Here is a 15,876-nt window from a genome sequence, read left to right as displayed (position 1 = left end):
CGAAGATGATAGAAATGGCGTAGCAGTTCTAACGTGGGCCAACAACAATAGAATGAGCCTCCTCCATGACAGTAAATTACCACCATCTTTCAATAGCAGCCGATGGAAGCGTGGTTATAACCCTGATCTGATTTTTGTAAAGGAAAGCATAAGCCACCAATGCACCAAAAGGGTATTAAACCCAATACCTAACACACAACACAGACCAATATGCTGCGTAGCATATGCAGCTGTAAGACCAAAAAGTGTCCCATTCCGCAGAAGCTATAACTTCAATAAAGCTAACTGGACAAAGTTTACAGAGATCTTGGAAGCTGCTATTTCTGATATAGAACCTTCTATAGAAAACTATGACCTGTTTGTAGAAGCTGTGAAAAGATCCTCGAGGCTCTCAATCCCTAGAGGCTGTCGCACAAGCTACCTACCAGGCGTAAACGAAGAATCACTAAATCAGCTACAAGAATATCTCAGATTATTTCAAGAGAATCCATACAGTGATGGGACTATAGCAGCAGGCCAAAAACTATCTACAGCCTTAGCTAATGCTAAGAAAGACCGTTGGATAGAGCTGCTTGAGAACCTGGACATGTCCAAGAGTAGCCGAAAAGCCTGGCAATTGCTGAGACACCTGGATAGTGACCCTCTGGTTAACCCTGGACATGCGAACGTGACACCAGATCAGATAGCTCACCAGCTAATTCAGAATGGGAAAACCAACTGCAGCAGATTAAAGATGAAAATCAACAGGGTGCCAGAACTTGAAACCCACCAGTTGTCTTCTCCTCTAAACCTGAAAGAACCCAGAGAAGCCATCAAGCGATGTAAGACTGGTAAAGCACCTGGCCTAGATGACCTGTTGATGGAGCAAATCAAACACTTGGGGGCCAAAGCTGAAAACTGGTTTTTGAAATTCTACAATCAATGCCTGGCACACAAACAGATTCCCAGAGCACGGAGGAAAACTAAGATCATTGCCATTTTAAAACCTGGTAAAGATACCTCCAATGCCAGGAACTATCGACCAATCTCCCTCTTATGTCATCTATATAAAGTCTATGAGAGGATGCTATTAAATCGACTAGGACCTGTTATCGAACCCAAGCTTATTCCACAACAAGCAGGTTTCAGACCAGGGAAAAACTGTACAGGTCAAATTCTTCATCTGACTGAGCACATCGAGGAAGGCTATGAGAAAGGCTGCATTACGGGAACAGTTTTTGTGGACCTTACGGCAGCCTATGACACGGTGCAACATAGAAAAATGCTGCATAAAGTCTATCATATCACCCGGGACTTTGACTTTACAAAAACTGTCCAGACCCTCCTAGAAAACCGCAGCTTCTATGTGGAGTTTCAGGGCCAGAAAAGCAGATGGAGGAGGCAAAAGAATGGTTTACCCCAAGGCAGCGTCCTTGCACCGACCTTATTTAACATCTTCATGAACGATCAGCCACAACCACCACTCACAAAGAGCTTCATATATGCTGATGACCTTGGCCTTACAACACAAGCGAAAGATTTTGAAACAGTTGAAAAGCAACTCACTAATGCCTTGAAAGATTTCTCCAGCTACTACAAAGAGAACCACCTGAAGCCAAACCCTTCCAAGACACAAGCGTGTGCTTTCCACCTACGTAACCGCAAAGCCAACAGGAAACTGAAAGTTACTTGGGAAGGCCAAGAGCTCGAAAACTGTTTCCATCCTAAATACCTTGGTGTCACCTTAGATTGAACACTAACATATAGGAAACACTGCATGAACACCAAGCACAAAGTATCTGCACACAATAACATCCTGCGGAAACTGACTGGCAGCGCATGGAGTGCAGACCCACAAGTAATAAGAACATCAGCCCTGGCCTTGTCTTTCTCAACTGCAGAGTATGCCTGTCCTGTTTGGCACAAGTCTGCCCATGCAAAGCAGGTGGACATAGCACTGAATGAAACATGCAGAATCATCACAGGATGCCTTAAACCTACACCTGTTGATAAACACCACAAGTTAGCTGGCATTGCCCCTCCTGACGTGCGACGGGAAGTCGCTGCTAACTGCGAGAGAAAAAAGGTCGAACATTGTGAAAGCCACCCACTGCATGACTATCAGCCTCCTCCCACCAGACTCAAATCAAGGAAGGGCTTCATGAGAACCACCACTCCTCTTGATGTTTCTCCAGCAGCAGCAAGGGTGTCCCTCTGGGCAGCTAAACCTGGCAATTCTAACTGGATGGCCCCCCATGAGGGTCTTCCTCCAGGGGCAAACCAAGAATGGGCAACTTGGAAGTCCCTAAACAGACTGAGAAGCGGAGTGGGCAGATCAAAAGACAATCTAGCAAGATGGCACTACCTGGAGGAATCCTCCACCTTGTGTGACTGTGGAGCTGAACAAACAACTCAGCATATGTATGTTTGCCCACAATGCCGTGCCTCATGTACGGAGGAGGAGTTGTTTAAAGCTACAGACAATGCGGTTGCTGTTGCCTGCTTTTAGTCCAAAACTATTTAGTTGCTTGTGATTTTCCTTTTTTCCCCCCCATCATTTTGAAATGTATTTGTCGTGCAATGCTTTTGACACAAAATAAATAAATAAAGCAGGGAGGCTGTCTAAATCAAGGGTGCAACTATTATGTGAGGAATCCTAAAATATCAAACTTGGCACTCAAAAAAAGTATGTGTGTGTAACTATTACATCATGGTGACTATTATGCAGTCAAATACAGTACTTCAGATCTATACACTGATTAAGAAAGCCTGTCACCTGGTGACTAAAACTGTTACTGCAGACTTCAAACACCTTTTTTTATTAAAAAAAACAAAACAAATTAATACTTACAAATTACCATCTGATGAATACCACTGTGGTCTCCTTAGTATGCATACCATGTTTCAAGTAGCCAGGCTTCAAATAATAATAATAATAATAATAATAATCATCATCATCATCATCATCATCATCATCATCATTATTCACAGTCCTAAACACTTGGGAAGTGTTCGACTTGTGATTTTGTGATACAAAATGCAGCATATACAGTAGAGTCCCGGTTATCCGAGATAAAGGGGCGGGCCCAATCTCGGATAACTGAACTACTCAGATAAACCTGCAATCCGGTTTAGGGAAGTTCCCTGCGATTGCTGCTGCCTAGCAACACTCACAGGGTGCTTCCCAAGGGGCGAGGGCTCGCCGAGAGACGTCTGTCCCTCTGAGAAACGAGGAGAGTGCCACAGGTTTTCCTCGGCCAGGCCATTGCTGGAGGAAACACTTTCCTCCATCAAGGGCCTTGCTGAGGGAGATTCAGGGAGATGTCCCTCGGCGAGGGCTCACCTCTTGGGAAGCACCCCATGAGCGCTGCTGCCTAACAGCGCTTGTGGAGTGCTTCCCAAGGGATAAGGGCTTGGTCCAGGGAAGCACCCCACGAGTGCTTCTGCAGCAGCGATCGCGGGGCGCTCCTGGGGTGCTTCCTCCTCCCTCTCCTTCTCCTTCTCTCAAGCTCCCTTTGCTCGAGAGAAGGAGAGGGAGAGGGAGAGGCACCCCCGGCAGCGCCTCAGACATTACGGAGGCTTGATTAACTGGGACTCGGTTAACCGGGACTCTACTGTATACGGTATCTCGTTTGCTGTGTCATACTGTGTCTTTGTGTCAATAATAAATAAATAAATAAATAAATAAAACCATCTCCCCGAAGGAACTTCAGGCGGCTCACAAAAGTACTCTATGGTGCAACAACACAGAAAATACAGCAGATACATGAACATATAAATCAGAGCAATATAAATTTACAGAACAAAATTTACATAAAACAACATATAAAACCCCTTCTGATTTAAAAGAGTCAGTAAAATGCAGTGAAGGCTGTGGATATAAGCAAGCTGTATACAGTATCATTCCCATAAAGTGCTAAAGTGAAACAAATCATTAGCTCCTCAAGTTTAATAATTAAGGTACTAATCTTGGTCATAGGCTTTTTTTAAAAGCCATGTTTTCAAATGTGTCCAGAAAACTTGGAGAGTGGGGGCCAGCCTAGTCTCTCTAGGGAGGGCATTCCAAAGCCGGCGGGCCACCACCAAGAAGGCCCACTCTCTCATCCCCACCAACACATGGCAAAAGGATGCATGGGAAGTGGAAGTATTAACTTGACTTTTTCTTAGCATATATGTAACTTCAGATGGATTGTCAACCTATGGCGACTTCATTAATTTCACAGAGTTTTCTTAGACAAGAAATAACCAAATGTAGAAGTTTTGGAATTTCCTTCCTTAAAATAAAGCCTACAGCACCTAGTATTCATTGGTTGCTTCCTGTCCAAATACTAACCATTTCTGACCCATTTTAGCTTCCAAAGTGAAATGGAATTCAATACCTTTAAATATTTAGACCTTGCCTCACTTCTGGGATCCTGTCCTTAGACTTCTAAGTGTTCAGATGGTGTATTTGCATATAGGGCAGTGGTGGTGAACCTATGGCATGTATGGCAGAAGGGGCACCTAATGCTCTCTCTCCTGACACATGATCCATCACCCACTCCCTCTCCTCTGCCTGCTCACCCATTTTCTCACTCACCCCTCCCACCGTTCACTTGCCTATCCTGCTCCCCCCCCCCCAGGCTCACCCCCTGTGCCCCCCACCCCTGGTTTGGGCACTCAGTATCTAAAAGGTTCACCATCACTGGTATAGGGGTTTGGATTGCTTAAATGTAGGGTTGGTGATTAGGAGACACACAGTAATTAGTTGTTTGGGTATATTTCAAAAGTGGAGCCTCCGGTGACATAGTGTACTAAAGCCTCGTGACTTGAAGGTTGAGTTGCTGACCTGAAGGCTGCCAGGTTCAAATCCCACCCAGGGAGAGCGTGGATGAGCTCCCTCTATCAGTTCCAGCTCCATGCGGGGACATGAGAGAAGCCCCCCACAAGGATGGTAAAAACATCAAAACATCCGGGCATCCCCTGGGCAACATCCTTGCAGACGGCCAATTCTCTCATACCAGAAGCGACTCAAGTTGCTCCTGACACGATTTTTTTTTTCAAAAGTTCCGTATTATGTTCCCATAGAATTATGGTCTTCCACCAGTTTTGATTTCTGCTCTTAATACATCTGTAGTCTCTAACTCTGATATTTTAGCAGTGAAATCCTATCTTGATTTAGTCGAAAGTTCACTTTCATGTATATAGCATATTATATGTTTAGACCTCAATATTTACTTTCAGAGAAATAAAACACTAGTTTTACTGCTGTGTTCTGGAATACCTATTAAGAAATGCCTGCATAAATCAGATTAATCAAGGGGAAAAGCCTAATTCTTTCATTCTTGGATCAAGCAATTATTAAGATTAGAGTCCAAGGCCTAATATGATCCATATGTTTTGAGCACTGCAGCCATAATATGGAACATATTCTATTGGCAGAGAATAACCTTTGACCTCCTTGCTTGATTTAAAAGATCAAAGTGGAAGATCCATGAGCCATGAGTAGAAGTTTAATCCTATTTCATTTCTCTTTGTTGCTTCTGTGTTATTTTCTGAATGTTTGGGCAGGAACTAATCATACTGCATTTTATAGACATGGCATATTAATATGCTGGGGTATATATCGTAATATGTATATAACGTCATGATGTGTTTGTTAGCTTGTTCATGTATAAAGTTGACTAATTAATAAGGAAAAACTATTTAAAGTTGACTCTCATAAACTGAGTCCTCTCTTTCTCTCCCTCTCTCTTTCTCTCTCTTTACTTACCATCCTTGTCTCTCTCTCTAAAGTTTTCAGATTTGACTTTTCTAGTCTTTTGTATTTAAACATTGCTTATAAAGATAGATTAGATCATAGTTTTCCAGATTCTGTAAAGTTATTTTGTCTCACCAGGTTTCCAGGTTCTCACCCCCCGTATGGCCATCCATCACAGTCCTATCCAAACAACCCATCCTCTTCATCAGTACAGCTAGCTAATCAGCTTGGCAACATGCAAATAAATAATTATGGTAAGTATCGCATGGTCGTCCATGAACACTATTGAGAGATCATATGCTTAGAACAAAAATAGCAAATTGATTCATTGCCAATGTAACTTAAGCCATCCTTATGTCTTTCCAATTTCAATGTGAAAAATTAGTCATGTCCAACATGACTGTTTTGATGAGTAAAACTAGGAGTAGGAGTAGGCAAATAAGTCTTGTGCTGACTGAACTGATCTTCTGTTGGCGTAATTTCTTTCTGTTGGTTACCACTGAAATCAGTAGGCATCTGCTCCACAACTGTTCTGCTGACAGAAGACTCAAAACAAAAGAAAAGCACAGGAAGAACTGAGTAACATCAGATCCAAAATTCTTCATCCAAGGAATGGGCAAACTTCAGTCCTCCAGGTGTTTTGGACGTCAATTCCTACCAGCTGTTAGGAGTCCAAAACACCTGGAGGGCCAAAGTTTGCCAATGCCTGATCTAAACCCTCCTCCGTGTTTCAGTAGTAGAAATTCCTTAGGACTGTCTTGGTCTAACACTGTGCTGCACAGTAGCTCAGTCCTTCCCTAATGGCAGTAGTTCTGGCCATCAACTGTCTTGGTAAATTAGGATTGCACTAGTATTGTGGATTCAACCCCTTGGGATAGCCTTTTTTTTTGCAGAACAGGGCTTTACTGATGGACATAGAAATCTACTCCTGAAGGTCTTCCAACAAGACATGGGATATTGTATGCAGTTGGCAAAAAGTGAATATTGTCCTTTTCGATAGAAACTGTGAGAGATAACAGATCATTGCTGACCTCTGTTGACTTGATCATACCTGATGTATGCATAATATACCAGTATGAAACACACATAAATGAACACTGAAAGCTTGATTCAAAAAATATTATTTATAAGCAAGACAGCATGGCTTTGCAACTTACTTTGTCTTGAGAACCCTTCAGAGAGGTGAGTTGAACTATCACATTGTGGTTCTGAATATATTTGTTCAGAAGACAAATTTGATAGACCAATGAATGAAATAACACTTATTTTTAACAATATATTCAAGCACAGAGAAGCCTAGATTTAGATTAGGATTGTGTTTCATGACTTGTGATGTAAATCGAGACTGATGTAAATGGAGGGAATCAGTTCTGAAGGGAATCATTTGAGACAGAGGGATAAGTTTGGACAAAGCTTAAATAATCACAAAATCAGCCATTTTATTTTACTCATCATCAGTTTTAAAGATATTTAAAGCACAAAACATCAAAGCTCACTTTTTCCATACTAGAGAAATGTGAAGATAATCTCCAGAGGGACCAGAAGAGGCAGGAACTGCTGACTCCAAGGGGGCTTGGCTAGAGTGAGTTGGCTTATCATTAGATTACTAAGTCTCTTTAGAGCAGTGGTTCTCAACTTGTGGGCCCCCAGGTGTTTTGGCCTACAAATCCCAGAAATCCTAGCCGGTTTACTAGCTGTTAGGATTCTGGGAGTTGAAGGCCAAAACATCTGGAGACCCACAGGTTGAGAACCACTGCTTTAGAGGAATACATTGACAAAAAACAATATGTCTTCTCCAGACATTTTTCCAAAGCGCATCAGAAGAGAAAGAGGCATTATGCCCTTTCTGCTCTGTTCTCTGCAGTGGCTGCAAAAAGTACAATAAGAGGGGCGTCATATTGCTCACTGTGCCTTCTTATGAGATGAAGAAAACAGATGCCAGTTGATCACCTTTAACTAATCAAGCAGAGTAAAATCTTTCCAGTAAATCTAAACTCCAAGATTCGTGTCTTCCTTCTTTTCAAACATTATTCTAAGTAGGCAGAAGAAATACTTTCCTTGAAGATTGCAGTTGCTTTCTCCTCCTACCTACTATTTTGGAAAATACAAGAAAACCACACTGATTAGCTTTTCTTACCTTTCACAAAAGAGCATCAGAAAGCCTCACTCTCTCACCTAATAATGATTCTCTTTTTGCTCTCTCTTTTTGCTCAATTATATAATAATAATAATAACTTTATTCTTATATCCTGCCACCATCTCCCCGAAGGGACTCAAGGTGGCTTACAGACGCCACAAGGTGCCTAAAAACAACATAAAAGTGAGCACAGTATAAAATACAATAAAATAAAACACATGCAACATATTAAACATATAGGTGTGTGAGAGAGTTGTTCATTGTGGGTGAACTTTTTTATTGATTGCTTTGTGGAGAAGTGTTGTAAAATAGAACATTGTAAATTGGGACAACATAAATTGAGACTTACCTTTACAAAGTTATAAAAATGAATCCCATATCAGGAGAAAGGTAAGATAAAAATATAGCAAATAAATAAAATATCTAAAGATACTTATAAAAGATTGAGGTTGTGTAGTATTCATATAATAAATTTAGTATATATTTTTGAGCATTAGCTATAGCTAATATTATATGATATAATAATAATTATTTTTTTAATATAGTTTTTATTAAGTTTCTACAACACATCACGCTAAAATAAATAGAAAATAAGAAGAAAAAAGAAAAAGAAAAAAGAAAGAAGAAGAAAAAAAAAACCAAAAATAGAAAACCCCACACACACCCATTTACATACTTGTAGTACTTCCCATCCTCCCTTTTGGGGGTCTGATTTAAGTCAATTTTTATAATTGTTTCCCAGTTCTGATTGTGTTGGTATATCCCCGTTTGTTCCTTCAGTGACAAGGCCTGTTTCTTACTTCATGTCCATATACTTTTTATATTGATCCCAGTCTGTCCTTTTAATTGGTTGTCCTCTATACGTCTTCAATAAAAATGTTAGTTCATCCATGTCTCTTATGTCCTCAATTTTCTCAAGCCATTCTTCCTTTCCCGGTATTAGTTGTGATTTCCAATGTTTCGCAAAGATGATCCTTGCAGCTGTATTGATATATGTGAATAATTTGTCGTCATTTATGTTAAATTGTGTTTCTGAGTCTGTCAGGTTTAGTAGATAATATTCTGGTTTCATTGGAAATTTTTTCCCTAGTATTTTCTGAGATTCTGTATGTATCATTTTCCAAAATTTGCCTGCTTCTTGACATGTCCACCACGCATGGTAATACGATCCTATATGGTCTTTACATTTCCAGCAGGAGTTTTTAGTTCCCTTGTACATTTTTCCTAACTTTTGGGGTGTAATATACCACCTATGGAAGGATTTCAACCAATTCTCCTTTAAGTCCCACGCATAGGTATATTTTATTTTCTTCTTCCATAACGTTTCCCACTCCGCAATTGTAATTGTATGTCCAATGTTTTGTGCCCATTTCACCATACATCCTTTAACTTCTTCTGCAGCATTTGTCCATTCTAATAGTTTATCATAGATTTTGGTTATTTCTTTCTTATCTGATTGGAGGATCTTATCCCAAAATTTCTCGTTGGAACAAAAGCCCACTTTGTTATCTATCACAAATTTTTCCTTAATTTGAGCATATTGTAACCACGTTAGATTTCTATAACTTCTTTTTATTTCTTCTATGGATCTAATTTGGAATTCATTGTTTTTCTTGATTAGAATGTCTTTATATGTAGGCCATTGTGACCAACCTAATAATTTCCTATTATTCTCCTCCAGTGGAGAAATCCATAGTGGGGTTTTATCGTACATATATTTTTTGTATTTTTCCCAAACCTTGATCAATGACGAACGTATAAAATGATTTCCAAAAAATTTTTCTATACGTTTTTTATCGTACCATATGTACGCATGCCACCCCCTTCTCAAATCAAAGCACTCTATGTTTAGTATATTCTCCTTTTTAAGATTACACCAATCTTTAATCCACGTCAAAGCACAGGCATCTGCATACAACTTTAAGTTCGGCAAGCCAAATCCGCCTCGGTCTTTTTTCTCCGTCATTGTTGCATACCTAATTCTGGGTTTTTTGCCATTCCATATAAATTTAGAGAGGTCTTTGTTCCATTCCGCAATTGTTTTCATCGATCTAATTATGGGTAAATTTTGAAATAGGGAGAGCATTTTTGGTAAAATGTTCATTTTGATTGTTGCAGTTCTTCCTAATAATGAAATGTTTAAATTCTGCCATTTCTGTAGATCTTGCTTTATTTCCCTCCACATTAGTTTATAGTTATTTTCTAATAGTTGCGCGTTCTTAGCTGTAAGCCAGATTCCTAAGTATTTGATCTTTTTAGATATCGAAATTCCTGTCATGTTTTCATTATATGATATAATTAATGAGTTGAAACCAGTGTTAGTCATTCTTAGAGCAAACCAATTGAAATTACTGGGACAGATTTGTCACAGTAGTCCCATTAATTTCAATGGATCTGAAAACAATGAGTGTTAATTCAGAGAACTACATGCCCATACAGGCAGTCCCTGAGTTACAAACATCCAACTTAGAAATAGATCATAGTTACAAATGGGGTGAGAGAAATTTACTCCTCAGAAGGGAAATTTACTCCTGAAAGCACTTTCATGGGGAAAAGGTGTCTCACCAATCTTTGTTTCCACAACAAGCCAATTTTTTCAAAATCTAATCACAGGAACAGAAAGTGAGGTGAAATCTTCTGAACAGGGATATAGAAGAGCAAAACAAACACTACAGGAATGTTACCCCTTTCCTATGCTATCCAAAGCTTATACAGTATATATATAATATTTGGCTGGAGTTACACTTGAAAAATGTACCTGTTTGAATTATATACAATTTCAAATTAAGAACAAACCAAAAGAACCTTTCTTGTTCATAAATTGGAGATTGCCTGTAATTCACTTTCTTATTTACATGTTTTTTTTCTGATGTATGTAACATAACAGTGATGGTTTCATGCAGGTTCTAATAGTGCCCCAAGTGCACCTCCTTGTGTGCCTTCTGGACCACCACAGTCTTTGCACGGTCCTCCACCTCCTCGACCACAGCAAATGGCCTTACCACCTGGTCCTCAGATTTCTCCACCACCAGCAAACAACTTGAACAGTCATCCCTCTCTACCTTCAATGGCCAGACAAGAAGGGATGCCCGGCTCAAGCCCAATGAACACCAACTTGCCACAGCAACTCCCGGGCGAACCTTTAGGTCCTGGGTTTCCTCCCCAGTATGGTAAGTGGAGATGTTTTACAAAGAATTGGCAAGTGGAAACTCTGACTCTTCCATGTGAACGTGTTACTACCCTGTTTCCCCAAAATAAGACATCCCCAGAAAATAAGACCTAGTACAGGTTTTGCTGAATTGCTAAATATAAGGCCTCCCCCAAAAGTAAGACCTAGTAAATTTTTTGTTTGGAAGCATGCCTGCCTAACAGAACACCAGAGCATGCAGGATCGGTACCATAAAGTGTTGTACATGGAAATATTGGTAGTAACAAGAAGTTTGTCTGGTTATGCTGGTTTATGATGACAACTACTGTACAGTATATAATAAATGTTCATTTTTTTGTTCAATAATAAATGTGAATTCTTCTTCATGGAAAAATAAGACATCCCCTGAAAATAAGACCTAGAGCATCTTTGGGAGCAAAAAATAATATAAGACACTGTCTTATTTTCGGGGAAACACGGTATTTATAGCAGGCATCTGTTTTCTTTCCCAATAGGTCTCTTACTGCATATGCTACCTGTAACCACAGCAATCTTGGAGAAGGAAATATCCCATAGCACTTTAATGTCTAGAGTAGAAATACCAAATGAATTAATTGCTGACATGATAATGTTCTATCATAGTATATAATTCTTTGAAAAAGCAGAAATATTTTGAAAAAATATGCTTTATTTTCATACTGGTCCAAATAGGTCCCAAATTAAGCCAGTGTTACAGCTGTTTGGAAGTTCTGTGCTGCCAAATTGCAAATAAATAAATAAATAAATAAAGTGTGATGAGAAACAGTATCGCATATCAGATAGTGTCAAACCACAACCAGAGATTCCTCGCTTACATTAATTCTTCATTTACATTACATTTTTTGGTTGGCCGTACTATTACAATTCCTATTATGTATAGACCTGCTCAGAAAAACTTGGTTGGTGGATATTTGAGACATGGACATTTAGATAGTAGTAGCCCAAGTGTGAAACTAATCGAGTCAAGATTGGCCTGTTCCTTATTTTGCTATAGGTTAGCAGTAAAGACTGTTATGCTTCTCCATGTTTTAATACAATATGATCTTTTTTGGGGCTTTAATTTTACTGTTGATACAATTCTTGAATTTTCTTGTAGGGTAGGGATTCATTGCTCCTGCATTTCTAGGTTTTACATGAAGTGTTAATATATTTGTGGCAAGTCATGTAATAAGTAATTAAATGTAAGACATAGTCAAATCTCTTTTCCATGTGGGTCCTGGAATTCTTCCAAGAGACCTCTGTTCTTGTGTCTTTCCCTAATATTTTAGAGAAAGTGCTCAGTTTAAAATGTAGCATGGCAGTGTCAACTTCAGTGGAAAGGTTTTCGAGTTTTCGAGTACACTCTTTCCAGAGGAAACAGTTACAATTGTTAAAAGTTAATGTGTCTAACAAGGGAGGCTTTTTTTTAAAAAAAAGAATATGTACCTTTTCACTTTACATTCATGTTTATACTTTTGTAGGAAACTACGGCCCTCCAATGCCAGGTGCACAGCTGTCTTATCCAGGTGGGCTTCCCACAGGCCCAGCGCAAATGGCTGGACCTCAGCAGAGGAAACTGGATCCTGATTCCATTCCAAGCCCAGTGAGTAGAAGTTTTCCTTAGAATAAGGCCCAGAATAAGGTTGCTCCAGAAATTTTGAACTATAGTAGTCCCTCCACATTTGCAGGTCATTTGCAAGGTCTCTGTGAAAGTGAGAAAACCACAAACATAAATAAAATTCTCGAACACTTTGTTTCATCTGAGATGCCACTTCTCTAGGCATTTCCATGCCCGCTACTACAATTATTGGTCAACTTTGGCCAGAAGTTATGCTGGAAAGCCTAGAAATATTCAGAGAAATGTTCCCTCTAGGCATTTTTAGGTCCTCTAGGGTAATTCTGTGGCAGCTTTTCACTCGAAATTGACCATAGAACCACGCTGAAAGAGCTAGAAATGCTTAGAAAGAACCTATTTTGGTCATGTAAAAATGGACAATTGTACAGCCACCATTATCGCTGACCATTGGCCAAGATGAAAAGGGATAAAATAGAGACATCTGAAGAAACTGCTTTTGCGAATGTTGATAAATTAATACAATGAAATGAAAAACAGAGAATTGTAAACATTATTGTAATGTTATGTCATAGTTATCATGGCTATTTAATTAATCTAACTTTGAAATATAGGATGATAGCTGTCTGCCAAAAATTTTAAGCTAACCAGGTTTCCTTATTACATATGAACTAAGGCAGACATTGCCTAGTTTAACCAAAAATTTGTTGAAGCAACCAATTGTAAATCAATTTGATCTTCACTTGGTTCAATAGGCAATAGTTTAACCAGATTTTTTGCCACATTAAATGTAATGAAAGTTACATCTTACTGTCTTCTTTCAGTTGTGCAGGAGTTGTAAGGAAGAAGAAGGAGCATATTAACTTATTCTTTGCTGCTACTAATGCATATAGCAGTGAATTATAGTTTCTTTCTATACTGCTTCTCAAAGAAGGCATTATGAATGGCTGCTCTTCATAAACCACATTTGCTGTTTTATAGAAAATATGTTTATTCTTTATTTCTCATGCCAGGTTGATGTGCCATATCTTCTTCCAAAACTAAATCAGATTTAGGTATTCTATTGGTTCACTGGAATGCTAGTTAATCATATTAGTAACAAAGGATCCAAATGTTTATTCCTAACCAAAATAGTTTATAATCTAAACCAGGCTGGTGCCTTTGCTCTCTTTCTCTTTTTTTAATTTTGCAAAATTGTGGAGGCAGCTATGTGAAAATTATGAAAAAGTGTAACTGGGAACAAGTCATCATTTCATGTATTTTATAGTTTCTCAAAACAGCCACAACCAGATCCAGACCCAGAAGTGGGGGAAATGGGGGAGGGAAGTTCTGTCAAAATGTTAGTAACAAATATAGAACTGCAAAATCTGGCACAGGATGTAATGGAAATCAATTCTGTCATCATCTCTAACAAATTTTAGTTTGTAATACTTTTCATAGACTTTAGATTGTCTTTAAGTACTCAATGCTCTGTACACTTCTTAAGTGCATCACTGCCAGTGCTCTTCAATGGGAGGGGAGTTCTTATGGTTCCTTATAAACATTGGCTGAAATCCTGCCTCGGAGAGTAGGATGCATAGTTTTATGATGACAGAGCTATGTTGATGATGTGACATGCAACCTGGATAGTGAACTGCAATGATGCACAACAGAGCACAGTGTAAGATGTTGCATTGCACAACAGGAGCTTCCATTGCACAATGTGTCCCAATGCTCTGTGTGTCTCATTGTACATTAGGACCATTGCACAGTACCACACTGATGACTCTATTTGTACAAAGGTTCTGGAGACATAGCTACATCTCTGCCTCCTTGCTCCTAAAAATATAAGCATTGTGCAATTCACTTTTACAAAAATTAGTTTACAATGACATAAATACCTATGAGAATGTCTCCTTTCCCTTTTCTACCAATAACACTGTAAAAATAAGGAATATATAGCTTCCCAACTTATAATTTTATTTTATTTTTACCTTTAAGATTCAGGTAATTGAAAATGACAGAGCTTCCAGAGGAGGTCAGATCTATGCTACAAACATCAGAGGGCAGGTTCCTCCTCTGGTTACTACAGATTGTGTGATCCAGGATCAAGGTAACAAGTCCCAACCCTCCACCCTGATTTTAATTTTTTAATATTTCTTGACTGAAATGTACCAGTGTAAATTGACCTACAACATTTTTTGGCTAGCTTGCTCTGCTTGGCAAACTGGCAATATACAGAAATGTAGTCTTGGTGGATTATGGTATTTAATCTCTATGAAGACTCTTCTAAAGCAGTGATGGGCCAATCTTGGTGGCTGGTGGACTGCTGTTCTCCACTACTACCCTGTCCTTTCAAGACAAATTACTTAAAAAAAATAATCGTAAAATGCCCCTCAGTGTACCTTTGGAGTTTGGTGGCAATTTCATCACATTTGGGTGACTCCATTAGTCCTGTTATTCAAAAGGAAATAACTGGACTGTCATTTCCAGTTCCCCTTTGTTTAAAAAAAATCACTTAAAATGACTGGTGAAAGGGCTGAAAAGTAGAAAAATTGTTTCCATGCTCACTAGGAGCGCTATGATCATTTCTATCTCCAGCCACCACCATTTTTGGGGGTTATGCTGGGTGCCAGTTATGGCCTGTGGGTAATACGTTCCCCATCCATGTTTTGGTGCTTAACTCATTGTAACAAATCCTGAGCTCTCTTTTGGCAATGGGATTTGTTTTGTCCTGATTTTAGTTCTAGTGGTATTTTACCTGAGTATTGATTGCTGGGATTTTAAAATAATTCAGGATTCTTAGATTTCTATTAGTATATTTGTTCACTGAGTTGATATATTGTTTTCATTATTTATATATTGTTTTCATTATTAATTTTTAGCAATTGCAAGCTCCTTTTTTGCACAGAACATAATTGAAGTCTAAATTATGTGTTTTTATGAGGATGTGCTAAAAGGGTAGAAATGGAAGTACAAGGAAAACTATATCATTAGTAGTAATGAGCCCTCCTCTAAAGACAAGAGGGAAAATTCTGGTGGTTTTTTGGCTATTAATCTCATGAATCTGAACCCCTTGAGGCAAACTTAAAAGAAGACATATTTGCACCTCATAGTAGAGAAGGAATAATTGCTGTTACTCTGAGCAGTTTGTAAGACCATCCCAACTTATTGCTTGGCTTTGCTAGGAAGCCAATTCAAAGTGAGGCTACTATTTCCTACTCTCATTGTAGAGATGTGTCTGTGTGAAATTTTGTGTTTAAGGGTACCACCAAAAGCCAAGTAGCACAGAGTGCTACAGA

General features: G+C 39.0%; 1 protein-coding gene across 3 annotated transcripts in view; it reads left to right on the top strand.

Annotated features, from left to right (window-relative positions):
- sec24d (SEC24 homolog D, COPII coat complex component) overlaps nucleotides 1-15,876 on the top strand; it is a 67,650-nt gene that overhangs the window by 13,774 nt on the left and 38,000 nt on the right. For all 3 annotated transcript variants that reach the window (XM_008112072.3, XM_008112073.3, XM_008112071.3), the window contains 4 exons: nucleotides 5,858-5,973; nucleotides 10,760-11,026; nucleotides 12,504-12,625; nucleotides 14,576-14,687. In XM_008112072.3, the coding sequence (XP_008110279.1) occupies nucleotides 5,858-5,973; nucleotides 10,760-11,026; nucleotides 12,504-12,625; nucleotides 14,576-14,687 (617 nt within the window). The remainder of the gene's footprint in view (nucleotides 1-5,857; nucleotides 5,974-10,759; nucleotides 11,027-12,503; nucleotides 12,626-14,575; nucleotides 14,688-15,876) is intronic.

Source organism: Anolis carolinensis, chromosome 5, assembly GCF_035594765.1.
Source record: "Anolis carolinensis isolate JA03-04 chromosome 5, rAnoCar3.1.pri, whole genome shotgun sequence".
Taxonomy (NCBI): domain Eukaryota; kingdom Metazoa; phylum Chordata; class Lepidosauria; order Squamata; family Dactyloidae; genus Anolis; species Anolis carolinensis.
Note: the sequence above shows the minus strand (reverse complement) of the source record. Positions and strands in the feature narration are given on the sequence as shown.